Source organism: Macrotis lagotis, chromosome 8 (assembly GCF_037893015.1).
Source record: "Macrotis lagotis isolate mMagLag1 chromosome 8, bilby.v1.9.chrom.fasta, whole genome shotgun sequence".
NCBI classification, from domain to species: Eukaryota; Metazoa; Chordata; class Mammalia; order Peramelemorphia; family Peramelidae; genus Macrotis; species Macrotis lagotis.
In genome coordinates, this window is record NC_133665.1 from 196,842,005 (window position 1) to 196,869,740 (window position 27,736).

General features: G+C 47.1%; 1 protein-coding gene across 2 annotated transcripts in view; it reads right to left on the reverse strand.

The window, feature by feature from the left end:
* Window positions 1-7,608: 7,608 nt before the first annotated feature.
* Window positions 7,609-27,736, reverse strand: part of CALCR (calcitonin receptor) — a 128,672-nt gene continuing 108,544 nt past the window's right edge. For both annotated transcript variants that reach the window (XM_074199369.1, XM_074199368.1), the window contains exons 8-13: window positions 22,476-22,629; window positions 20,642-20,702; window positions 20,490-20,556; window positions 16,535-16,753; window positions 15,377-15,418; window positions 7,609-10,315 (exon numbers count right to left, since the gene is read on the reverse strand). In XM_074199369.1, coding sequence (XP_074055470.1) covers window positions 10,091-10,315; window positions 15,377-15,418; window positions 16,535-16,753; window positions 20,490-20,556; window positions 20,642-20,702; window positions 22,476-22,629 — 768 coding nt within the window. In that variant the 3' untranslated portion in view covers window positions 7,609-10,090. The remainder of the gene's footprint in view (window positions 10,316-15,376; window positions 15,419-16,534; window positions 16,754-20,489; window positions 20,557-20,641; window positions 20,703-22,475; window positions 22,630-27,736) is intronic.

Genomic DNA, 27,736 nt, shown 5'->3' on the forward strand with positions numbered 1-27,736 from the left:
TTTTTCCTCCCCTTCCTCCCTTTCCCCTTTCTTCCTCCCCATCCCCATTCTTCTGCTCTCTGGTGGGTTCTCTGCTGCTAGTGCTTCCTTCTGCTTCTGCTGTATTATCTGTTAGGCCTCAGTTCCTTTTCCCGTGTGTGAGAGACTTGTCAGCTCTTTGTCTTGTCAGCACTAGAGGCCACCTCTCTCCATCCTTTACTCAGGATGCCTTTGGCCATCTTTCAGTCTGTCTCTTGAATGGACTCCTCTTGTATCTTTGGAAATTTCTCATTCTGTTACATGACTTGGAGTCAGACAAATGCTTTTTAAGTCATCAAGCCCACAGACAAGGCAAATAATTCCCGAAGGTTCTATGTGAGAAGGTTGCTGAGGAACTGGGTGAGCCTGTGGTGAACAAGCCAACCCTCCACCCCATTTTTCCCATGCTCCTACCAGAGGCTGTGATAAGCAGAGAAGATTCCTGAAGGGTGTCAAGTTGGGCTTCATATTCCTGCCAACCACATGCCAGACAGCAGTTCTACTCTCATTCTGGGGCCAGAAGCCTGGGGAGGGAAGTCTTTCCCACCTTGGCATGCCTTGAGGTGGTGTGGGTAGGAGCCCTTCTCCATGAGTCATGTAAGTATGCAGGATGGTGCTCTCTGTTCCCAAGATTGACCAAGGGTTGGTTGGAGGCATCCAGACTTGTGATTGCTGGACTTTTAGTTGTTAGAAATGATCTCCTTGTCTTCAATCTGTGTTGATCAATATTGGGCTCTGTCTCCAGTTCATTATGATGTGCAGACATCCTTTCCAAATTAAGATTCCAGAGAGGAGAGCAGATGATCCAGGAGGAGCAGGTGGTCAGTAGCATCAGAGTCTGTAGAGACAGAAAAAAGGAGGATTGAGGAAAGGCCATTAGATTGGACAATTAAAGACCATTTATTACTTTGGAGAGAGCAGTTTCAGTGGAATGATGAGTCTGGGTGCCAGTTTTCTGAGGATTTAAAAGAAATTGAAAGATAAATTGTAGGTGCGATGTAGAAGATTTTTTTCAAATAATTTTGTTGAGAAAGCAAGTGCACCCAAATCCAGAAGTCATCTGGGAGTGAGGAGATCCTAGAGACAAATGTGTTTCTTTTAAGTGAGGAAATCGCAAACCCCTAACTCAGGAAGGGAAGGGAAGGCACAAATTTTAATTCACAGGTTACTGTAAAAGTTCACAGGTTACTACAAAAAGTTCAAGGTGAAGAAATTGAGTTTTCAAGAAGATAGTAAGTCTAAACAAAGAAGAAATAGCCACAAGCTATGCTAGTGAAAACATCAAAGACAACTAAGAAAGGGAAAAGGAAAGGAGAAAGGAAACAACCATAAGACTGAACTGGGATCCCATGGATCCAGCCTGGAGAAGTAGAAGCCAAGCCTACCTCCTGCATGGGGAAGAATTAGGGGAGGGGTTGGGGGCACCAAGAGGGACTAAGGAGGGGCCTAACACATGATACAAAGTTGTGTTTATTAGAGATTAAGCTTAATTTCTTAAATCAAAGTGAAGAATTTAGAACCCCTTAGCTGAAGGCATCACCTTGATTGGGAGGTAGGGTCTTTGTTAATAAGAGTCTTAAAGAATAACTCCCAGTATAACTAGGAGAGCCTGGTGAAAGAACTTGGAGACATAAGTTAGACTACTGCAGAGTTCATATAGGGAAAGAGTAACTAGGAGGGTCTGTTTGCTAAGTATATTCCTTGCTTGTAGGGTTTGCCACAGAAAAGGTGGGAAGATTACAATATTTCTCTCTGCCCAACATTTCCTTGGAGGATAGCTTGGGGAGAATGTAGTGGGAGATGAGAGTTTTCTGAGGTTGGATTAGAGTTTTCTGGGCTTGGGTGGTGTTTGAAGGCAACACGGAAGGAACCAGTGACTAGAGAGGTGGGGGAGATGGTGGAAGAGGGAGGCTGCTTGGAAGCTGGGAGGGGCCAAAGGGGTAGGCAGGAGGAGTGGGACCTCTCTGTCTGAATCTGCCTCTGGGGAGATGGCGATGGCCCTGCTCCTGCTGCACAGTATTGAAGATCAGGAATGGAAGACCTGGTCACCAGAGTCCTAGGCTCTGTCCGATGGCTTCACTTAGAGACTGGTGGGATTTGAGCTGTGAAAATGACTTGAAAGAAGAGGCCTGACCCTCCTAGGGAGCCACTTCCCTCAGACCTACAGCTGAGCCCCTTGAGAGTGGGGCCTGGCTCACTTCTGGTTGTATCCTCAACTTGTAACTTGGTCCTTTGCACATTGATGCTTCATTGATTCATTCATATTGTTTGCTTTTTTTATCCATTCGTTTATCAGGCATGCTTTCATGATTGTCATCAATTCTGTATTAGCTGGACTAGAATGAGCGAAATGGCAGCAGACTCTGGGAGTAGTTTAGGGGAGGGTTTGGGCCCAGTAGAGGCTCAGAAGTAGCCCCAAGTGACTGGGCCAGTGTGGAGGGCATGGCCTAGGGAGGGAGGAATTTGTGAGGCTGATGGACCATAATTAGAGAAGGGCATTGGGGGATGCTTGCCAAGTTCAGGACAGGGTCATCTTTGTGGTGTGACTGATAGGGGGAGGAGAAGGATCTGCGGAGATGTCCTGAAGCCTCTTCATGTGTGCCCTGGACTGAGAACCAGACTCTGGAGTCCTTGTGAAGAGATTTTCCTGGCAGGAGAGTGGATGGCAGGCAACAGAGGAAGGCCACCTGATCTAGACTGAAAGATAAATAAGGAAGATGTGAACTTCCAGAAGAGAGCCAGAGGTGTTCTGATCCTTCCACTGAGACCTATGAGTGTGAGTAGGGCTGGACAGGTTGGCCAGGGTGCAGGGTCATCCAAAAGGACCTCAGATGAAGGGATGTTTGTGTATTATGGTGCAGGAAGTTCAGACACACACAGGAAGGGGCAAGCAGATTTGCTGTGGGTTGTCCCACTGTGGGGCTGGAAGAAGGCATGGGTGCCAGGTGTGGAAGTTTGCTCTTTTTCAGTTGGGGATGGGATGTGGGTAGATGGGTATGTTGAAGGTTTGAGAAATGAGTCTCCGGATGGGTGACCTGCTCCTCAGAGTCCTGAATTTTTCTCCTTTTTTGCCCGTGAATTCTGGAGTTTTGCCTGCACAGGTCTTTTTTTGTTTTTAATGTTACTGGGAGATTTCCTGATCCTGCCCTCTGAGTTTTTTTTAGAGATAACGCCTTCTCACTGCCTCAGAACTGCCTCTTTCCCTGAACACGAGTCAGCCAAGTTTAGCTTTCACATTGAAAAAATACTAAAGAGAATGGAGACAAGTTAAGAGCCTTGTCAGGTAGATGATGCAACGAGGTGGGGGGGGCCAGAAGCTGCCCCTTCCTGTGCATTGTAGACGGTCCAGATGTATTAGAGACCATGCACACACCTCATCCATGCTTCTTTGCTGTCTCAAAGTTGGAGAGGAGCAACAGCCCAAGGGTTGAAGGGCAGGGTTGGGCCCGCTCTGGCTGGCACTGGGGGTGTCACCGACTCCCTTGGGCCTCCTGCTAGTGAGCACTGCTGGGGCTGCACCGACCTGAGCTGCTTGCTGAGGAGGGGGGATGTAGATACCCAGACACCAATGAGTGCATACACTCCAGAGGGCTCCGTCTTTTGTCACAGCTTTTGTTCAAGCCAGGAATGAGGAATTTGGAGGTTGAGGATGTAGGAGGGAGACAAGAGATTTTCTCAGAACATAATAGCTAATGCATCCAGGGAGAAATAATGAAATCTGCCTTTAGAATTGGGGGGAGTGGCAGAGGCTGGGGCCAGAATGCCAGGTAACCTCTCTCAGGTAGGTACAACTCTTAAGACAGTGAATGGAGTCCAGGGCAGTAAGTTGGGTGCAAACAAGCAGAGGTGAGAGCCAGGCAGGGTCAAGGACCCCAAGAGGAGTCAGAGGGAAATGAGAGAGGTCAGCTGATAACACCTGCCTCAGAAACTGGCCTGAGCCATCCGGCAGTGGATCGGCATCCAGGCCCCATGAGTTTGGGAAGTGACTCAGTTCTTCCTGTTCCCTGGCTCCCAACTGGCCTGAGGGGCTCAGGTCTCATTTCTGCAGCCACCTCCCCCATCATCAGAGCCAAAAGGCTGTTGGGCAGCTCACTCATCACCCAGAAATAAATGTCATCATGAGTTGGGTTTGGATGGTACTACATTGAGAGAAATGTGTTTTTAAAAGGTCTTAAGAAAGGCCAGGGATTTGGGAAGAAGAATGACTTTTTTTTGTGGATGATAATGTAGTTATCACCACTCAATTCAACAAATCTCTTTGAAAAGGCTACTCTGTCCTAGGCACTATGGGGATGCTGGAGACACCAACAGGACCACTCTTGGTTCCCCTGGTCACTCTTGAGCACTGGACCTTTGGAGGAGTGATATATTAAAAGGGAAATACAAAATCCTAGCACTGTAGTTCACTCCCAAGGGCTTTGCAGAGAATTCTTTTAGAATTGGAGCTGTCTCAAGTCCCTGGCCTGGTGACCTAGAGCACGTGAAATGACCCTTTCCCATCAGTTCCCTGCTGTTTTTCATCATTGCACTCTGTGACTGAGGGCTAATGTGGTCAGTAGGACTGGAGGAGGCTCCTTAGAGTGGACAGGTCCTTGAGATCCATGGATCATGCCTGGGACCTGGAGATGGAGGCTGATGTTCCTGCTGGTGCAATGGGGTCTCTGCCAGATCCTCCTGGCTACTCCTCTGGGGTCTGGAGGACCTCTGAAGTTCTCTCTAATGTGAGATCTAGATCCTATACATTTAGCATACTTGTCTAACCTTCTTTTCCTGCCAAAATCTTTTCTGATATTTCCCACAGTTGTTGTCAGATCAAGAGCTCTTTACCATGAAGGAAATGAGGATCTTGTGACTCAGTTCTCTTAGTTCCCTTTCTGTTCAATTATGGGTTTTGTCTTGTGAGAAAACTTTATTCAGTTGTGTGAATTGGGGGAAAGGCTTGTTACATTTTTTGAATTTAGCCCTGAGTGACTGGGAAGCCCGACCGGACCCCCTCGCCAAGCTGCTTAGACCTTGCTTCTCGGCTATGCATCTCAAGGATCCCATGTGTCTTATCTGAAAACTGGCCCCACACTGATCAATCAGTTACGGTTCCCAAGTTCCTTTAATTGAATACAAGACCCTGGGGTGGGGGGAGGCACCTTTTTTTTTTTTTCTGATTTCAGGGACTTACATGTGCTAGCTTTCTCCTTCCCAGCTACTGAATCTTTCTTCCAATTAGGAGCCAGAGTACCTAATTCTGTATCCTGGTTAATGGTTTTCTTTGAATTAATTGATCCCACAAGATTTTTTTTAATATACAAGAATCTGTCTCCCCTTTTTGGGGGGTCCGGTGTCAAGCTGAGGAGACATGGTTCCGACTTGTTGAGCAATTGGCAGTTCCATATGCTTAATATGCTGAGATATACTCAGAACTTGAACCCTTGTTTCCTCAGTCATTTTGGCTTCCACCCACTGCACCCAAGCAGCTCATGTTGAGGTTATCTTGTCTGGCCCGCAGTATTGTTCTCCCTCCCACTTCAGACTCTGGGCTGTGGAGGGGGACAGCATCGACTTCTTCCTTCTCTCCTCATCTCCACTGACCTGTTTTTAAACCACAGTGAACAGTTTTAATGATTACTGCTTTAGAGCATCGACTGAGGTCTGGGAATGCCATCTCCCTTTTTTATTTCCTTTGAGATTATAGGCAGTCTCTTCCTCTCCTGAAGCTCTCTGGTCCTGATCTCCCCCCCCCACCCCAATCCCTTTCTTTGCCTCAGTGTGATTTTCCTGGACTCATGCCTCCTAAGCCTGTTTCCTTCTCCACACCTGGCCTTTGGCCTGTAATCATACTGCAGAGTCACCTGTCCCCTAAGGAAGATGGTGCCATCTTTGGCTTCTTTTGGCCTTCATGGGTGGTGCAATTGAAGCGTAAGCTTACCTGCTCCAATAAACTTTGGGAAGTTCTCTGTTTTTGTTTGTCCCCCCCACCTGGTGGCCTCCTTGGCCCTTCCCTGGAAGCAAAGCCCCAGTGGCTATCAGCTTCCCATTCAGTTTCCTCTTCTCTCCTTCCTCTGATGCTGCCCTCCTCTCTGACTCTGTTCTCTCTCTCAGAGTGCTGCCCCTGAAGTTTTTGGCATACTTCCTTGAACCTATAACCAGGGTGTGGATGGGCACTCCTCCTCCCCTCACAGTGTTGGTGAGCAGTCTGAGGTTCAGAGAGGTGAGGGCCCAGGTGTCCTAGCTTCCTCACCCTATACTTTTGCTGTGGTGCTGTCCTCTGCCTAGAGGCTGAGGTGGGGGTGGAGGTGGCATAGTGGGCAGGGTCTGAGTTGGAAGCCAAGCTGGCATAAAAAGCACAAAAAGAAGAGCAGGGTTGTTGATAGGGGCTGAGTGAAGAAAGTGGGCTCCAGGGGGGCAGGCATGGCCAGCCAGATTAGAATGCCAACCCTGGTACAGATGGGGCATGCCAGCAGCCAAACTTTACAAGCTCAATAGAAGGGCAAGCTCATCAGTGTGATGGATCTGGTGGCAAGTGATAGATGATTTCACCTTGGGCTTCTCTGAGAGGCACACATAGCCTTTGGTCATCCCTCTCCTTTGCTCTCATTAGACCTCTTCTGTTCAGTTTTGAAAGCTGCCATTGGTGAAGACCATTGATAAGCTGGAGAGCATCTAGAATATGGCAGGCAGGCTAGGGAAGGGCCTTCAGTCTTTTTGTGGGAGCTTCTTGCCTTCTATGTCTCCCCTCCCCAACCTGAATTAGTGATGCTCTAAACTCTGAGGCATTCCACCTTTGATCCTGAATCCTCATTCTTGTCATAAAGATGAAAATCCCAACTTGCAACTGAGTAAATGGAACCTCAGGGAAATGATTTGTCCAGTGTTGCAAGAGCAGTTAAGTGATGGGTGGGAAGAGAGTGGCAAAATAGTTGTGTGTGTTTGTGTGTGTGTGTGTGTGTGTGTGTGTGTGTGTATCTGTCTGTGTCTGTGTCTGTGTCTCTGTGTGTCTGTGACTGTGTGCACGTGGGCAAGTGAGCATGGGAGGCATGGATTGTGTCAGTGGGGTCTATATTCCTCTTCTAACCTTTGGGTCCAATGAAACCAGCAATTTTTGGATACTCTGTCAGTCATGAGGAGTCCCCAGGTCACCCTGTGGTCCTGATGGATAGTCTACCTTGGTTCCCATTTTAGCCCCATTCTTCCTTTTGATGCCTTTGGGATGGAACACCCTTGACCACAGGTCTCTGTATCCAGGGCATCACTCACCCCAATCCTGACTAATCCTAGCTTCTGTCCATTCTCAGCCCCATTCTCTCCCACCACAAAGACTTAGGTTAAAAGTCAATGTGGTAGGGGTGGCTAGGTGGTGCAGTGGATAAAGCACCGGCCCTGGAGTCAGGAGTACCTGGGTTCAAATCCGGTTTCAGACACTTAATAATTACCTAGCTGTGTGGCCTTGGGCAAGCCACTTAACCCCATTTGCCTTGCAAAAAAAAGTCAATGTGGTTGTCCCAGTGACTTCATAGGGATTCTGATCCAGAGAGGGCAAGATACCTGCCCTGGTGCTCAAGGATGCATCAGATGCCACAAACACAGCCTAGGCCAGAAGGTCGCTGGTTATGGGTTTGATTTATCTAGTACACAAACAGCCTGGGCACTAGACTTGACCACAGGAGTACCTGAAGCTCAAGCAGGATCATGAACAGAGGAGCTTCTGGACATGAGCAGCATTGGACTTGGGGCGCCTTTGCCCCACACAGGTCACACTCCCCCCTGGGGAAGATAGGTTCTTTCTGAGACAAAATGACCAATGGAAGAAGGGAGAGCACGAGACAAGACAGGGAGAGCCTTGGACTGTACACCTGGGGAGGGTGCAGGATTTGTAAATGTTGTCTAGGCACTCCCTGTCCCTGTAGCCCAGCCACCTTTCTCAGGAGCCCTGTTTCCTTAGCCAACCCCAGGTGCTCACCAGAGTGTTCATGAATGTCGTGGCATCGGCATACATTGCAGTGATCATGGACCCCCATCTCCCAAAGTTACTGACAGTAGGGGTGGCAGTTGAGACTGAGCTGCCATATTTAGACAGGCCTGCCCTTAGGAGGGTGTGAATGAAACAGCAAGTCTGGAAACCAGAGGAGTGCTGGGCTCCTTGCAACCGGCCCTTAGAGTCCTTCAGCATGCCCATTAAAGGGTGATCAGATTACTAAGTGGACCCCATCTCAGCCCTAGTGATAGCCCTGCTCCTTCAGAACTCTGGTTGGTCCTGCTCCAGGATTAGAGGGACCCTGTGAGTATTGGTCAACTCTCAGCTTCCCCTAAACATCAGCCAGCTTGTCTTGAGCTTAGTGGGAGGGCAATTGGTCTCTCTCTCTCTCTCTCTCTCTCTCTCTCTCTCTCTCTCTCTGTGTGTGTGTGTGTGTGTGTGTGTGTGTGTGTGAATAACTGGACAGGCCAAAGTAGAATCAGAGTTCTGGCCTGCTCCAGTTTATGCCCAGTGGGAGCTGTCCAGTGCTGAATCTACTTAGAGACGACTTCTCAGAAGTGTGTCTGAAGTATGGCCCTAAACCATGGAGACTCCCATTGGGTCTCTGATATGTCAATCATTGGATAACCTCTTCTGATAGATGGAGAGAAGACCCCTTTAAATGACTCAGACATCCAAACACTCCTTTGTCCAAACAGTGTAAGGAGAATTGGAAAATCCAATTGCTGTGAAAGGGGGAGAGAGAATCAATACCCTCCATTGATTGAGGGTACCACCTCTAGTCACAGTCCTTCACTGACATCCAAATGACTGGGGAGCTATATACAAGTCAGGGATAGATAGCAATGAATCTAGAGGATTATCTATTCATGGAAGATGGAAAATCTGGACACAGTCCCTCACTTCAAGGGAAGCATGGATCTTAGAGGTCCATACATTGATGAAACATGGCAGCTTTGGGCAAAGTCTCCACTTCATCTGGGAAGCTGTTTACAAGGCAAAACTAGGAGACTGGAAGCTCATCCATCCAGTTCTGGGCTCAGTGCCCCACCTTGAGAAATTGTTCACAAAGCAAACATAGTGTCCATTCACTCATAGAAAGCGGCAGCTCTGGGCATAGCCCCTCACCACAAATCAAACATAAATCCTAGAGACCCATCCACTGATGGAAAATCCTGGGAAAAATTCTCCACTACTCCTGGTGAGTTGTCCATAAGATGAGCATGGAGGTCCAACTGTTCATGGAAGGCTGTAGCTCTGGGTACAGTACCTGGGGAGCTGTCAGGTATGCAAACATAAAACTTGAAGGTTTATCCATTTGTGGATAGCTGTGGCTCTGGACACAGTTCCTCACTGTACCTAGAGAGTTGTCCATAAGGTTGGCATAGACCTGGAGACCCAACTATTCATGGCAGTGGCATCTCTGGAGTTATATTTAGAAAGGAGTTAAACATGTGCCAGTCCAATGACTTGAGCTAGTCCTGCCAACTTGGCTCCAACTGGCATTTACCTGTCATAAAGATTGTGATTTCTAACTCCCATCATGTTTTAATGTTCCTAATAATCTCAGAAGATGTTGTCTAGCATTAGTCGGCATGGCATAGGATGGCACAGCACAAGCAGAAGACTGGACCTACTTAGCTGTGAAACCAACATTGTGCTCCCAGAGAGAAAGTTGGTGGTTAGAAGCCTCAGGTAAGAGAGTCTTGAAAACAGAGCCCCCCTTTTCAGGAGTGAGTGACTTATGTTTGTAGCTCAAGTTATAAGATGGGTGGGCATCCTATCTCCAAGCCCACTCACTTTTCTGTGGGCTTTGATCCTGTGGCCATGATAGGATTCTAGGTCCTGAATTAAAGCTGGGAGAAGTCATCCACATTGCACTGTATTTTTTTCATTCTTGGGACACAACCTCATGAATTCCAATATGCTGCTAACTTTCCCCAGATACTCCCTCTGGGAGATACCTCTGCAAGGCAATTGAAATATCTTTCACATAACCATTGACCATGTAGAGACTCTCTAGAGTCTGTCAGAAAGAGAATGAGAGAAGAAAATAGGCAAAAAGAAGACATCTAAATGACCAGCCACACCTCCTTTGCTGCCCAGTCAAGTGGATGCCTCTCCAGACCTCAGGGCAGTGATCTCTGAGTCTTCTATGGCAAACTTCCCATTGAGTTGTTCATTGTGGGAATCAGGAGAGTAAAGGTAAACAGGGACCTCAGTGACTGAGGTGGCTGTGTAGGAGGTGGAGCGAGTGGAGCAACGATCCTTCCTCCGCTGGCCCCACTGAGTCTTGTACTGTGCCCATTGTCTCTTCAGTGCTCCTTGGACCTAGAAAAGAAGAAGGATCAGGGTAAGTGTCATTCAGGATCATCTCAGAGTCCCTTTCCCACCTTGTAATGCTTTTTTTGGGAAGGAGAATAAAGGTGAAAGGATGCACTGATCTCTAAAGGCTGGACCATGCTTCAGGGATGAACCAATGTGTGGCTCATATTTCTGTTGGCCTTTGGGCCCAGGGCAGTTTGCTGCCACCTCACCTCTAGCCCTGAGTAGCTTTGGATTCCTTGAATCTTAAAGTTAACACCAGGAGGCAAGTCTCATGGCATTAGTTCAAAGGAATTTTCTTCTGGAAACTGCTAAGCCTGCACCTTGATTAGCTGTGTATATCTCAACCCAAACCAAGACTTTGCTGTTGGTTGGGCTCTCAGGTCCAGTGTCCTTGGGAACCAGGGAATCATAGATGATCAAATGTGTTAAATATTATTAATATGCACACTAAATACCCACCCAACACGGTGCTGCAAAGAGGCCAGTGACAGCAGCAGTAGCAATGATCCACCTGGCTTTATGCCCTTCTTCCTGAGACAGGGGCCCTCCTTACCCCTGAGAGGCTTATCCTAAGCCTTTCAGTCACCTTGAGGCTTTGCAGATGTGAAAATCCAGACCCTAGGCCATGCAACTCATAAGTGATCCAGGGCTTTATTTTCCATCTCATCCCATACTCAGTTAAGCCTGAAGGACCTTATGGGTTGTCTTTTTGATTTACCAAAACAACCACAAAACACTGTACCTTTGCTTAGGGAGGACAAGCTTCAGCAATACCAAAGTTCAGCTCTTCAAAGAGTGAGAACACAGAGGAAGAGAATGAATCCCAAGCTAACTTGAACTAGATTGGCTTCCAGGGCCTTGCTCCAGGCTCCATTTTCAACCCCATTTCCTATCACTGATAACCAGACTAGCGACTGTTTCCTGTTCTCTCCTATGTCCATGGGGCCTCTACTGAAGCCATTCTGTCTCACTAAGACTTTGTTTGGGTGCCACCCTGCAGGCATGGAGCCTGGCCCCCAAATGAGCTTCTCTCCCTCCTCAGGTGGATGCCAAGGATTATGCTGCCAGCCTGCCCACTCTCCCTAGCATTCATTTACATGGGTGTACATGATTTCTCAGGCACCTGACAGCCCTTTAAGGGTAGGAACTGGGCATGTTTACTTAGAACAAAGGCTGGTGCCTGACCCACTTCCCTATGACTTCACCGTGAGAAGTCCCAGAACTACTCAAAGATGCACTGACAGTTGATATTGGCCTCTCCTGTCACGGTAGGTAAGAAGGCTCCACAGACTTGAAGAGAACTCCAAGTCTCTAGAGTCCTTAAAACAAAATATAACCTCCTCCCTAGATGGATTTTAAAGGGCAGTTGGACTAATCCATCCTTGAGCAGCAATTCCCCATTAGGTGTTATCCGACCTCCATGTGAATACCCCCAGATATGGGAAGCTCACTCTCTTATCAGGTGCACAGAGCACTGGTCTTATAGTCAGGAGGAGAGGAGCTAGTCTCAGACACTTGACACTCACTCGTGTGACCTTGAGCAAGCCACCTAACCTCGATTGTCTCCTCCAGGAGACAGTATCCTGATCCATATCTGGCCACTAGATCTAGATAGTTCTGGAGGAGAAGGACACGGTACCTCCTCATTCCAATCCAATTCGTGAGTTTTCTTGGCATCACCTCCCTTATATCATGGTCTTATTTGAGAATGAACTTGGAGTCCATTCCCTGGCTTTTGGTGAGCCACAATCTGACTTTGGGAGTGTCTTCCATCGATAACTCTGAGGTCTACCCTCAAAGACCAAACAGAACAAAGCTTAATCCCCGGGGATAGCCTTGCAAAAACTATGTGATCCTACCCTGCTCCATCTCCCCATTCTGCGGCATCCCCACACAGCTTTCCTAAAGTTATTGGGAGGTCTGAGGGACCTGGGAAGAGACAATATAGACAGGAGCCCTTGAGGATGGTGGACAGCTGGCTGTAGCCTATTTCCCCCTCATATGATGAGGCTGCTCAGGGAAGTATCCACGGTCACTATGCTGCATTTTTGGAGAGAGCAGGGCCTTGGAACTGAAGGACCTTGGACAGGTCCTTGAGACTGGGCAAGAGGGCAGCCAAGATCTTGGATAGCTGTCACTTTGCAGGTTTCCAATCCTGTTGACTAAAGATCAATGTTTTGAACTTAAGACATGAGCTGGAGCTGGGTAGCTTCCTCCTGATGGTCATTGTTCTGACGAATCTCATCCAGGATTTAGCCAGCCTCACCCAACCTGTTTAACTTGACCCCAGTGGAGACTAGCATCCCATCTTTCCACAGGAACATTGTTCTCTGAGGTGGCATGGGCTGGATGGGAGCCTCCATCAACTCATGGGGTTGGTTTGTAGAACTTCTATTCTCAAAGGAGAAAAGTGGGGAACAATGAATGTTGGGAAAGAATTTTGCCCATCTGGGGATTTTTAGAAGATAACCTGTCCCCAAAATAACATGAGGCTATCTCTGGGTGTGCATTATTCATTAGTGTTTCATATCTTTCATCATGATATGTTATAAGTGGTTGGGTGATGCAGGGGAGAGAGTATTGGGCTTGGAATCATTAGGGTCTGAATTCATATCTTGCCTTCGACACTTGGTAGCTAGCCTTCTCTCATGCTCAGTCTCCTCATCTATAAGATGGGGACAATCCCTCCCAGGATTAGAGTGAGACTCAAATGAAAACCTATAGAAAACATTTTCATGTTTCTGAGAGACCCCTAAAGTCAGCTATGATTAGGGTAAATGGTGACGTTGTTGGCCCAGTGCCACAGACTTTCCAGGACTGCTCAGTTCAGTTTCTTTCTCTATCTTGGGTTTGATATTGTGCAAGCAAACATGTTTTCCAATGACTTGGATTGTGGTGTGGATGTGGGATAGCCAAATGGGAGGAAACTGCCTCCTAGGATGAGTGTCTGGGAGCCAGGGATGAAGGGAGTGTTGGAGAGGCCTGGAAGAGAGGATGAAGAAAGGAGGTGGTGTGTGACGAGGCTCCCAGGCCAGCTTGCCTGTTGGTGGGATCGGGTGTGGCGATGGCTCTGGAAGTCTCTGTGGCTTCTTTTCTGTTCAGCTCCAGGTGCTGACGAGTGACAGCAGTCCTGGGTTGTTTTATGGCCATATCTTTGGCGCCTGGTTCCCTTTCCCTGAACCTTCTGCAGACACAGCGACAAGGGATTCATTTCATATTGTGTTGCCCTCAGTCCTGAAGGGACAGCCCAATAGTAAAGCCCCCAATATGTAGTGTGGATAGAGGATGAGTGGTGAGGCTCCTTCCCTCACCCCCTGAAAAACCCCTGTTGGGTTGTGCCCATCAGATTGGGCCTGGGAAGGTCCTAACCCCTGGGGATCACAGGAGTAGCTGGAGCTTAAAGAGGGAGAGCATGAGCTCTGTTTGGCTGATTTGGCCCATTCTCCCCAGAGGGAAATCTGGGGGCAGGGGCAGAAAGTCAGGTCCTCCAGCAGTCATGGGGCTGAGCCTTGCCCATAACCCTGTGGGACAAGAGGTCATCCAGCCCCTACTCACTCTGGGACCCTCACTGTAGGCAAGCTCTTCCTAGGCTTAGACCAACCTTGGAGTTGCCTCCCACAGTCCTCTGAGGCAGCCCGTGTTAGCCATTTTGTTCCTCTGGGGTCATCTCTGCTCTGGACTAAACATCCCCAGTTCCTTCAGCTGACCCTCAGGTGGAATAGACCAGACTTTCAGTTTATTCCTAAAAGGCCTCTTTCTCCAGAGATGCTCCAGTGGGGGACTGTCACACCCCATTGCTGGCCATCATTCTTCTCTTATGCTGTTTGCATCAGCTTCTTGGTCTTCTGTCTCATCCTATGGGTTCATATAAAGCTTGTGGTTCACTAGGACCTCTAGCAATTTTCCCATAATCTGAGGTCTAGTCACATCTGTTCTTTCTTGAATTTATGTCCCCAAGAGGAAAGCTTAGCATTTGACCTGATTAAATTTGCTTCACATTGGAACCTGTTGATCAACTTTGGGATCCTGATGAAGTCTGCTTGAGGATCAGCCCAGATTTTCATCTGTTATCTGAGAAGTGTTCATGTGATCAGCAAGGAGCAGAAGGGAGATTCTTGGACATCCTCCAAGACACCTCCCTCCATGCTGATGTGATCCACCTATTGGTGGCTCCTCCACTCCTAACCTTTCTCCTCTCTAGCGATTCTCTGGCCCATCTCTTGGTCTCATCTACAAGAATATTGTGGGTTATTGTTGATCGGTCATGTTTGACTCTTCATTACCCCTTGAGAAGTTTCCTTGGCTGAGATACTGGAGTGGTTGGCCATTTTCTTCTCCAGCTCATTTTACAGATGAGGTAAATAGGGTGAAGTGACTTGCCCAGGATCACACAGTGAGTGTGACACATTTGAATTCAGATCCTCCTGACTCCAGACCCTCCATTGTGACCAACGTTGGTCAGAAGATTTGCTGAGATCAGCAGCCTCTGATGTGCTGACTCGGCATTGGCTAGGTGTCTGACTGAACCTGTTTCATGCTGGACCGACTGGTGGCAGGACACAGTCAGGAGCTGCTGAATCCTGATTCCACCAAGAGAAGGAGCTCAGGCGGGGCTGCTGGACATATCCAAGGCCCAGGTTTGACCACTCATCCCCCCCAACTCAGTAAGCACACTGTGGCTCCCTAGTGCCATTTCCAATCTTATTTCACATTTTTTCTACTTCACACACCTTCTACTCCTGACAGAATAAGCTACTTAGAGCACAAGGGGTTCCATGAACTGCTCCCACTGGTCTTAAGCCTCCACTCTTTCCTTTGTCTTTCAGAACTGGCCTCTTCCTTCTCTGGGTCTTCTCCTTGGCTTGAATTACCTTAGATTTACCTATCAGTTTATCCCCCAGTAGAATGGAAGCTCCTTGAGGGCAAGCACAATCTCCTTTTGTCTCTGTTCCTAGGCCTAAGAGAGGCCCAGGATCACAGAGAGGGCTTCATTTATTTGCTGCATTGAATAGAATCTTTCAAGACTGCAGGCCAAGTGCCAGTGGATCACCAGGAAATGCTCACCTCTCCATTGAAGAAGCAGAAGATAGTTGCCACAAGCAAGCCCTACACACAAAAAGCAACAAGAAAGAAGAAAACGACAAGAAAGCAATGTCAGTCCTTGCTGGGTCATTGTTTTTTTTTTTTTTTGTTTGTTTGTTTTTTAGTTTTTGCAAGGCAATGGGGTTAAGTGACTTTCCAAAGGTCACACAGCTAGGCGTTTATTAAGTATCTGAGGCTGGATTTGAACTCAGGTCCTCCTGACTCCAGGGCTGGTGCTCTATCCACTGCACCACCTAGCTGCCCCCATTGGGTTATTTTTAAGTAACTAACAGGGCCCTAGACTCAGAGGCCTTTAACTAGCTGGGGGACCCTGCGGGAGGGAGTCTGTTGGCCCCTCGTGACCTCAGTTTCCTCAGCTGCAAAGTGAGGGAGACCCTCCATCTAGGGTCTCTTCCAATTCTAACACCACCTCAGTTTCTGCTTAATGAACACTGATAAGCTGGAGAGGCCCTGAAGGACCAGGGTGCTGGAGAAGGAACCAGGCCTGATCATCTTGGAGAAGAGGAAGCTCAGGGGGACATAAAGGAGGGGGGGGGGTCAGCCTTGTTCTGCTCTACTCCAGACCAGGAGCATTATCCACAGAGGCAGACTGAGGCTCCATGGCAGAAAAAACTTCCTTACAGCAAGAGCTATTGGAGATCATGGGAGGGAGGCTCAAGCAAAGTGTTGAGAACCATTTGTTGGGTAGACTCTGTGTGTTTGTGTGTGTGTGCGTGATTATGAGTGTATGGAAGCATGTGTAAGAGGGTGTGTGAGTAGGGGCAGCCAGGTGGCCCATGGAGAGAGCACCGGCCCTGGAGTCGGGAGGACCTGAATTCAAATCTGTCAACAGAGAGTGTGCATGAGTGAGAGTGTGTGTGTATATGGATTCTTGCTCAGCCTGGGTTGGGACCAGATGACTTCCAAGCTTGAGCCACCTCTCTGATTCTGTGATCTTTCTCCCTAAACACACACACACACACACACACACACACACACACACACGAGAGTGGTGACTGCTGAATGAGATGCTGGGTGGCGGGCTCTCCTGGACCATGCCAGGAGGGCTGGGCAGGGGTCCGAGGGTGGGAAGCCCCAAGGAGCAGCAGAGGCTCACCCGCCCACATCTGCCCCCCCTACCTGGTAGTGCATGAGCACGTGCATGATGTAATCATACACTTCTCCAGCTAGCTTGCTCTCGGGCCGCCAGGGGATGATGACAAACTGGATGCCCAACAGGGGTACGAGGATCAGCGTGGCCCGCACGGCCTTCATGTACATGTTGGACTCAGCCCGGTGAGTGTCCCGGAGCTTGGTCACCAGTACACGCACGATGTTGAGGAGAAAGAAGAAATTCACCTGGAAGATGAGGCCTGGGATCATTGGGGGCCAACTGACCAGGCCATCAGCCCCTCTAGTCCTGCCTTCGTGTCTGGAACCCCCAGGACCTGAGTTCAAATCCCATCTCAGACTTACTGTCTAGGTCACTCAACATTTGCCTGCCTCAGTTTCCTCATCTACAAAATGAAGAAGATTGTTGTGAGGATAGAATAATAGTTGAATATAAAAATTCAAAATAATTTTTTAATCTTGAAATTCCAGCCATTGTTGCTCTAGTGGTTCAGTCATTTCCATTGCATCTGACTCTCTATGATGCCATTTGGGGTTTTCTTGGCAGAGATCCTGGAGTGGCTGACCATTTCCTTCTCCAGCCCAACTTGCAAATAAGGAAACTGAGGCAAACAGTGACTTGCCCAGGGTCACATAGCTTGTAAGTGTCTGAGATCAGATTTGAACTCGTGCGAATGAGTCTTCCTGGCTCCAGGCCTAGTGTTCTACCCATCTATTGGCCTATTACTATTATTACTCTCTGATTCATCTGACCCCAAACTTTCCTCTTCTTTGAAATCACCAAACAATTGAAATCAAGGTTTTTTTTTTTAGGTGAAAGTGTCTGTAGGTGGTAGGCCACAATGTGTAGACCAGGTGTCCCAGAGGACACCACATGGTAAGCTTTCTTAGCAATCACCAGGAGACGAAACCTCTCTTAGTCACAAGACTAAATGGATAATCAGGAAAAATTACATTAAGGATAAAATCCTGGAAGACTTTGGTTTCCTTGATAATAAATACTCCATCCTGCGATAGTCTGGCTAAATGTTCATGTGGGATGAAGCAGAGACTGCCCCCATAGGACCTGTGGCTGCATGGGGAAACATCCCATTCACCAAAACCAGTATTTAATTGTTAGGACATGGAACCAAATAGAAATCTAAAAATACAAATTTGGATGGATTGAATTTTCCAGTTTTTGTCTGGAGATGGTAGACATGGAACCCAACTCCTACATCTTCCAGACCTTGGTTGAGTGAATCCCAGTAGAAACCTGAGGCCTGTTGACCAGCAGCCCATGCCCCATGGCTAGCCAGGAAGGGCAGTGGTTCTCATTGATCATCTGATATCTGGGCTGGTGATTGCCAACCTCTCCCGGGAGGAGCTCAGCTTCAAGTCCAGGTTTTGGGGGGACCCTGCATGTGAGCCCCAGCCTGGCTACAAGGGAGCTGATTCTGCAGGCCTGGCTCCTCATGAAAGGAGTTCACCTGGATGAGATCATCCCTTCTCTGATGGCTCTATCAGCTCTAGGAGGAAGGGCAGTGCCAGAGGGGAAAAGGGGCCTTCCTTAAGAGCAGTTGCAGAAGTGAAGTTAAGAGGCCTAGGCAAGGATGTGGGAAAGGGTAGGAGGATGGTGGAAAGGGAGGAGCAGGGAGGGTTTTGGGGAAAGATAGCAAGCTCCATTTTGGACATACTGAGTCTAAGCTCTCTAGTGGACATTTAGGTCAAGATAAGGCAGAGAGACTGGGACAGAAAAGGCAGAGTCAAAAACAGGGTTGGTATTGAAAGTCATGGGAGCTGATGAGATCCCCAATGAAGGAGAATAAATGGAGAAAAAAGGGGGTCCAGGACAGAACTTCTTGGGCACTTCTCATTAGAGGGGGTGATCTGGAGGAGGATCCAGCAAAGGAGAGAGAGAAGGAGCCATCAGAGAGGGAAGAAAGATAAGAGAGGGAGCCCCAAAACCCAGAGAGGGGAAAGTGTGACTATGGAGGAGAGCAACCCATGGTGTACCAAGAAGAATGAAGACTGAGAAAAGGCCAGTGGGTTTGTTGGTCGCTGTGGAGAGGGCAGTTTTAGCAAGGATGAGGTTGGAAACTGGATTGTAGGGGCTAAGAAGAGGGCAAGGAGAGAGAAAGGGGAGGGATAGCCAGACTGGGGGAGGTCAGCTGACAAGTCCCCCGAGTGTGCATTTGAGCCAAGGCTAGCTCTCTGGCTCAGAGGGTGGGGGGAGTAAAGGAGGAGTCTCAGACTTGCACTCAGACCCAGGGATGTCCCCAACACTAGTGACTGGACAAAGATGTGGTCAGCAAATCTCCTTCAATGACCAATATCCTTTTAGTCAGAGATGCCTATGCCCTCTCCACCTTGGGCCCAGGTCCGATTCTCTTCTGTGTCTCAGCTATCCTCACCAATGACACCATCCTCCAACCCCCTACCCAGTCACACTGGAGAGTGATTGCCTGAAGGGTTTTGGCCGGTTCTAACATTCTCTCATCACATGGTTCTCTTTCCTGCGAAGGTTGTTGACACAATGTTCATATGAATGAGGGAAATTTCAGAAGCGTTTGTCCTCAAGAACCCTTTGGGGTAGTCCTGACTGGGGAAAGGGTCTAAGGAATGGAGTCAATGGCCTGAGAGAGCTGGCCATCTCCTGCCAGGGGCCCCCAGGGACACCACCCAAGGTTCTGGTGGTCCTGACTCAGAGGAACCTGTAAATTGACTCCCCTCCTGAAGCACTTTGGAAGGAGGGGCTGGTCTACTGGGGGCATTCTGGCTGCTTCCCTTTTGACCCCCTGAGAGTCTCAGCATCTCCTCCTGTGCCAGCCTCTGATGGGGATAAAAAAAGCTGAATCAGAGTCAGGAATAATAATGACAGCTCACATTCCTTTGGGGTTTTCTGATTTGCAGAGCACTTTCAGAATCTTCTTTCATTGGATTTCAGCCCAGCTCTATGAGGGAGGGGCTGTTAGGATCTCCACTTTACCAAGACAAGGCAGAGGACTTCCCCAGTCACTCAAGGAGGAAGGGTCTGAGGTTGGATTTGAACTTCAGGACTCATGCCCCATTCACTGCTCCTGACCCCCCACAAATGCACAAAAAACCTTACTCATGTGAACTTGGACAAGGCCCTTCCCCTCTCTCAGCCTCTGTTTCTTCATCTGTGAAATGGGGCTTATAACTCCTACCTCATACACAAAGACTGGTGGACACCACTTGCTAGGATGCTCAGGAGGGGACTCCAGTCTGAGGAGATGCCAAATGAGAAGGGGCCTCAAGGACTGGGGAGGTTTGCCTCCATGTAGGGAAGTCTTGGATACACGGCTGAGCTCACCCTGAATGTCTGAGCATATCTGAGAATCTAGCTTGGGTGGTCGCCTGCCAGGTTTCCTCTTTGTTGCAAGTTGGTCTTCTGTCCTGGGGCTGTGGTTAAAGTAGACCTCTGACCCTAGAAACTTATTGACAGCTCAGGCTGGAGCAAGGAACCCTTGGAAGGATTCCTGGTCTTAGAACTGCTCCCTGACCTTCCCTCCCATTCCTCTCCAGGGATGCTCATCAAGGAGAAGGAGGAAAGGAAGGAGCATTGAAAGCCCTGGCTCTGCATTAGGCAATTTGATTTCATTTGGACCAGGCTGAGAGTCCCTCCAGGGAATCTCTGGGGTCTTCCTTCTCAAGTCTGAACTACAGGGTGGGACCCTGGGGCTCACACTTTCTCATGGGGAGGACCAGGCCAGGAGTCATCTCTTCAAACTCCACTCTTCCTTAGAGCTGGGCTTGAAGACCAGTTCCCTGCAGGTCCCTCTCTATCAAGGTCCTGATGTCCTGCTGGGGCCAGCCTGGATAAGCCCTTCCTTCACTGCCAAATCCAAATCTAGATGCCTCTAGGGGACATGCCTGGGGAAGGGGAATCTTGGGTTGGTGGAGGGGACTCTTTGTATTATGCTAATTGGTTCCATTAATGAATGGAGTGAAGCTGGCTCACCAACAGAGCGGCCATGATGGGTGCGTGGATGATGTAGAGCAGGTGGGTGTCCACACTCATCCAGCAGCTGCAAGGGAGACACAAAGTCAGTCCAGGAGTCTGGGAGGGCAGGAGGTTCTGGTGAATGAGGTCAAGGCCAATGGGACACTTACTTGTCATTGAAGAACTTGGTTCTGGAGACAGCATGAATACAAGCTGGTAGGAGTGGGAACCCTAGAAAAGAAGAGGAGGCCACCTTAGCAGCAGCTGTTTGCCGTGCCCCTGTATGAAGGAAGGGCCTTGTGCACCCATGGGGTCACTGACCATCCTTGCACACGTGATGGTCAGCTGCCTTCCCTGTAATCCCTCCCCTCCCCCAATGGAATGGACACCCATGGAACGCAGCCATTTAGAAGCCTCAGCATCTAGTACAGATCATAGATTTAATCAGTCAACCCATAAGCACTTATTAAGTGCCTCTTCTATATGAGACACAGGGCTAGCCACTGGACATAAGACAAATGGCAACACTTCCTGGAGGGCAGAGGAGACAACATGGTGGTGCGATAATGATGTTGGTAATATGTCATAAATGTAATAATACATTTTTGAAGAAGATCACGACATCAGGGGAGGTGATGCCATGAAAAGCATGTGAATTGGATTGGAGTGAGGGGGGGGGCTGTACAAAGAAACCAGCCTCATTTTCTCCTCCTGAGACATCTGGGTCCAGTGGTCAGATATAGATCAGGACAACTAGAGATGACCTTGGAGGAGAGACAATCAGGTTTAAGTGACTCACTCAAGGTCACACACACAGCTAGTGAGAGTTAAATGTCTGAGGCTGGATTCAAACTTCCATCCTCCTAACTCCAAGATCAGAGTTCTAACCACTGTACTGCCTCATTGCCCTAACATGGCAGTGTGAAGTAGTGGATAGGGCACTGGGTTTTCAGTCAGGAAGACTTTAGTTTGAATTTGGCCTCAGAAGCTTGGGTGAGTTACTTTAAGTTATTTTGGTCCCAATTTTTTTCATCTGTATAATGGAAATAGTAATAATTATTAGATAGTATTGTATATGTTTGTATTATGAATGGATGGATGGATGGGAACAAATGAATCTTTGGATTCATTGCTTTAGGATATCCCAGATAGGAGAAACTCCCATTGATGTGGGTTGGTACTTTCTCTGAAATTTATGGTCTTAGAGAGCTACCTGGGAAACTAAGAGGTTAAATGACTTGTTCAAGATCATATAGTCAGTATGTGTCAGAGGCAAGACATGGCCCCAAGACTTACTAACTTTTAAATCCAGCTCACTGTCCATTTCCTCCTCCTCCTCTTTTTTATCTCCTTCTTCTCTACTTACTCTTCTTTCTCTTCATCTCACTCCTCATCCACTTCTTCTTCCTCCTCTTCCTCTATCACTCTCTCCTCTCTCTGTGTCTCCATTTTTGTTTTGTGTCTCTTTTCTCTGTTTCTCTCCCTCTTTTTCTCTCTATGCCTCTGCCTGCCATTCTCTTTCCCTTTCCTTCCAAACTAATAAAACAAAGTAATTTGGAGGAGGAGGACAGGAGCATCTGGAGGGATCCTGAAAGGTTTCCTGCCCAAAATTGGGGTTTCAGCTGAGTTGTGAAGGAGAAAGAGGTCTAAGAGGCAGAGTGAAGGAGATGGAGAGACCCTCCACGGGCACCTTGTTGGACTTGTAGGGCTGGATTCCCATGGACGGTAGAAGGCACAACTTGGACTTGAAGCCAGGGACTCAGGGTTCATTCCCAGTCCCATCCTGCCTCTCGTTAGCTAAGGATATTCACTTAGGAGTACTTTCCATGATGGAATTTGACTGTTCTCCTTTAGTATCTCTAAGTGAGGGGTCTCATTTTTCTGTGTTTGCTGCTTCGAATAGGCTTATTTGAATAAGAATAGCTTCTAAGAGGCATCAGCTCCACATGAAGTTCCCACTGTGCTCATTTCTGTGGAAAGGAGGTTCTAGTAGAAACTACATACCCCAGCCCAGAAGGTAGTACCAATGCAGCCTGTGCTCCTCAGCAAACACAGCCACCACGATGAGTGTGTGCAGGTAGATACCTTCACACAGCATCCAGAAATAATTGCAACCCATCATATATTGATGGAAGAATTGTAGGACCTTGCAGCTCACCTAGAGTGGTAAAGGGAGAAAGAGAACATTCAGCTGGAGATCCAGTAAGGGGCTGATCTGCAAGCACCTCTTCCTCACCCACTGAAGGCTCACCCCTCCCACTGCTTCTAGGGCTGGAGCGACAGCTTGGATCAGTTAATGAGGGTTGGGTCTCCCTACATCACTGATGTTCCGTGCAAGCTGACCAGGTGCTAGGGCTTTGCAACCATGGAAGCAGTTGGGGAGAAGCAGAGGTCTCACATCATTTCAGGTCCAGATGTCAAACCTGGGTAACCATGTGGAAAGCACACAGAGGGGACGCAGACTCCTGATAGACTCTAAGAGCCACATGACATTTTTTTTTGTTTTTGCTTTTTAGGGTTTTTTACAAGGCAAATGGGGTTAAGTGGCTTGCCCAAGGCCACGCAGCTAGGTAATCATTAAGTGTCTGAGACGGGATTTGAACCCAGGTACTCCTGACTCCAAGGCTGGTGCTTTATCCACTACGCCACCTAGCCACCCCACCACATGACTTTCTTACTGGTTATTTGGGTTAATCACAAAGGTGCATTTTTTCCTAGAACTGTTGTTATTTGAATGGGGCACCTCTAGTAGAGTAATCTGCCATGATGCTTCTTTTGTAAGATGTTAGAATATGGGCTCTTTCCCATACCTGGGAGAAGTGCTTTGAGGAGCCAGGGAGTCAAGCACTTTGGCTACTCTACCCTGTCTTCATTGATGAATTTGTGGGTCCTTTCCATAAGAGGGAATGATTTCTACATTGGAGTTTGAATGGTGGAAGACACTTCATGGACTCCACTCATGCCCTGGTTTAGAGTTTATCACAGGGTATTATCCAACCTGTCCCCCTCTCCATCCCCTAGCTCTTTGTAGTCAATCATTCATTGACTTGAAGGCCTCTGTACAATGTCAATAGGTTTGGTATTTGAGTTCCAAGTTCCCTAGAAGGGTCTGATACACTGGACAGGATCCCAGGACAGAACCCACAGTTGTTCAAAAATGTCTTTCAGTACCAGTCTAATCATTCCAGAAATATCTAGCAGCAGCAGCCTAGCCATGTTGGAGTTGGCAATCTATATTGCAGAAGGTAAAAGGATCCTCAGTCCTCTGAGGCTCCCTCTTGTTTCTTCAACCACAGTGGTCATGTGGTAGAAAGTGGGCATACTAACCACCACACAATTTTAACCATCTATGACCCTTAACTTAATTGTTGGTTCTTGTAAGGACTGTCAGTACATATTTGCCAGCACTAAATGGCATTGATCTTGATAGAGTCAGTGAAATGACTTGTGAGATTTTCTCAGAGATGCAAAGAAAGGAGTCAGCAGAGTTGACTGTTGTGTCCCAAAAGATGACAAGAAACAGCATTTAATGGGGCCCTGGGTCATCTATTGTAAAGCTCATCATTAGTACAAATAGACCTATCTTGAAAATAATTATCTATGATGTGCCAATGTTTACTGCAAAGGAGGAGATGGATGTAGTGAAAAAATCTACTAAAAATGAGAAAACACATATTTTACTACTCTCATGTCAGTACAACAGTGGGGACTAGAAAAGAAGGTAAAGGGGTGGCTAGGTGGTGCAGTGGATAGAACACTAACCCTGGAGTCAGGAGTACCTGAGTTCAAACCCAGCCTCAGACACTTAATGATTACCTAGCTGTGTGGCCTTGGGTAAGCCACCTAACCCCATTTGCCTTGCAAGAAAACTAAAAAAAAAAGAAAAGAAGGTAAAAATATTTTAGAAAAGTGGGGCAGCTAGGTGGTGCAGTGGATAGAGCACTGACCCTTGAGTCAGGAGAACCTGAATTCAAACCAGGCCTCAGACACTTAATAATTACCAAGTTGTGTGACTTTGGTCAAGTCACTTAACCCCATTTGCCTTGCAAAAAACCCAAAAAAATATATTTTGGAAAAGGTGGTCCAGGAATAAGAAATGAAAGAAATTAAAGGTTTACAGACTATGGACAATTTGGTAATTTTTGAGTCATGTTTGAATCTTTGACTTCATTTGGGGTTTTCTTGTCAGAGATACTGAAGTAGTTTACCATTTCCTTCTTCAGCTAATTTTACAGATGAGCAAACTAGGAAAAGAGGGTAAAATGATTTCTTCAGGGTCAGCAAGCTAGAAAGTGTCTGAGATCAGACTTGATCTCAAGAAGATGAGTCTTCCTGATTCCAGGCCTGATACTCTATTTACTATTGTGCCACCTAGCTGTCCCATGCATGGACCCTTCATGTCTATATAGCATGACTTAAATGAGATGAAAGTTAGAGCACTCTATCTGCTGCATATGTCATTGTCATTGCTGTCATCATTGTTATGGTCATCATCATTGTTGTTGTCATTATCATCATCATCATCATCATCATCATCTTTCAAATTTCAAAACACCAACTTCCCAAGTAAAGCATGGAGGAGGTGAAGCAAGACCACCAATCACCAAACTCTTTTGCCTTATGGAATATCACACTCCAAATCCTATTAGCCTTTAATGTAGAAGCTGGTAAATCTTGTGTTATCTTGTCTGTAGTTCCATGATATTTGAATTGTTTCTTTCTGGCTACTTGCAATGTTTTCTTCTTGACTTGGAAGTTCTGAAATTTGGCTATATTATTCCTGCCAGTTTTCATTTTGGGATCTCTTTAAGAGGTGGATTTTTTCAATTTCTATTTTGACACTTTGCTTCTAGGAGATCAGGGCAGTTTTCCTGGATAATTTCTTGCTTTTGTTTTTTGCAAGGCAATGGGTTGAGTGACTTGCCCAAGGTCATATAGTTAAGTAATCATTAATGTCTAAATCCAGATTTGAATTCGGGTTCTCCTGACTCCAGGGTCAGTGGTCTATCCACTGTACCATCTAGTTGCCCCCTCCCTCCACCCCGGATAATTTCTTGAAAAATGACATCAAGGTTCATTTTTTTTTGTCATGACTTTCAGATAGTCTGATAATTTTTAAGTAATCTCTCCTGGATCTGTTTGCCAGTCAGTTGTTTTTCTAATGAGATATATCCCCCCCCCCCATTTTTCATTCTTTTGGTTTTGTTTTATTGTTTCTTGATTTCTCACAAATTTCTCACAATTTTAAGTAATTATTTTCTTCAGAGAGCTTTTGTATTTACTTTTCCATTTGATCAATTCTGCTTTTTAAGGAATTCTTCTCCTCATTGGACTGCTTTTTTCCTGCATTTGACCCAGACTGGTCAAAACTGTTATTTTCTTCAGCATTTTTTGTATCTCCTTCACTATGCTACTGACTCAGTTTTCATGATTTTTGCCCATTGCTCTTATTTCTCTTCTCAATTTTTCCTCTAGCTCCCTTACTTGATTTTCAAAATCTTTTTTGAGCTTTTCCATAGCCTGAGACCAATTCATATTTTTCTTGGAGGCTCTGGATGTAGGAGCTTTGCTTTTGTTATTTTTTTGGGTGTATATTTTGATCCTCCATAGGACCAAATTAATTGCTTAAGATTGGATTTTTTTTCTTCCATTTGCTCCTTTCCCCAGCCTATGACTTGATTATAACTTTTTTTAAGGTGAGGCTCTGCTTCCAGGATAGAAGACCTACTACCCCAAACTTTTGAGGTTTTTTGCAGCTGTTTTCAGGGATACCCCTCAGGGACCTGAAAGTTCTCAATTCCTCCAGTGTCTTATGAGAATCTATGACTGCTCTCCTAGCTTGTGCTCTGGTCTGTGGATGACCACAAATGACTCCAAACATTCCTTTCTGCCCTGGAACTGTGAGGAAGGTCCCTGCTTCACTGCAAGCTGTGAGCTTGTCACTGTGAGCTCTGGTGTGCTTCTGCTCCTTTTCCCCTGGACAGAGTCCTGCCTCAGGGATAGCAAAGAGACATCTGCATTCTTCCCCAGCCTCCTTACCATCCATGGGCTGAGCTCTCTGGAATCAGCTGCTCAGTGGCTCCTTTCTGGGTGGCTCCCCAGGCCTGCTTCTTCTTCCCTGGGGCCAGGTCTATACTGAGGCCTGGATGGGTCTGCTTTCACTTTGGTGCAGCAGAGATTTCCTGCTGACCTTCCAAGTTGTCCTTGATAATCCCTGGGTTGAGAGGTCTAGAAACCATCACCACTACAGGACCCAAGGACCCTGTGATGTGTTCCTTGATTGGCTGGAACCTGTTTGCTCTGGTGGCCTTGGTTGTGTTTGGTTGTGCACCCTTTCTAACCCTGGTGCAACAAACCCTTCCTATGATTCTTCCAAATTGTCTTGAGCTGGAAATTTGTTTCACTCAGTCTTTTTGTGGATTCTGTCACTTATTTAAAGGTATTTGGAATGGTTTTGGGGAGAGCTTGCAGGAGTCCCTGCCTTTACTCCACCATCTTGGCTCCTCCCTCTCCAAAGTGAGCTTTCTAAAACACGGATCTGAGCATGTCACTATACTCCTCAAAAACTCTGTTGACTCTCTAGTACTGCCAGGACCCATAAAGATTCCTCTGTCTGACTTTTAAAACCCTCCCAACCTGACTTCTTTCCCCATTTCCAGTGTTCTTGTACTTGACTGCCCTGTATATCCTGGCACATGATGTTCCATCTCCTGACTGTCTGCTTTTTCTTTGGCTTTCTCTCATGGCTGGAGTCCTTCCCCTTCTTGATTCTGCCTTTGAGCTTCCCTGAATTACTTCAAGACTCAGGTCAAATCTCAACTTTTTCAGGAAGCCTTCTCCCCTACTCCTGCCCCTGGATCACAAGAGCATCTTCCCTAGGAGATGACCTGCCATTCACCCTATATAGATCTTGTAGGCAGGTAGTTTGCAAGTTGTTCCCCCTATCATAATGTGAGCTTTAATGTTTCCATAAAGGAATTTCTTGGGAAATTTATATGTTTTTCTAACTCCTTAATCCTATTGGAAAAAAAATCAGTCAGGGAATTGGATAACTCTCCTGTGAGAATTAAAGGTTAATGATACACATTGCTGGTTTGAAAGAATTCCACTCATGCTAAGTCCAAAGCAAAAACAGGAAATGGTGGTATACAGAGGATTCATATCATCCAGCATTCATATCACCCAGCAAGGTGAAAAACATTACACAGAATCTCATGTTAAAATGGCTCATTTGAGGACTTTATTTTGCTCCCAAAATTTGTAGT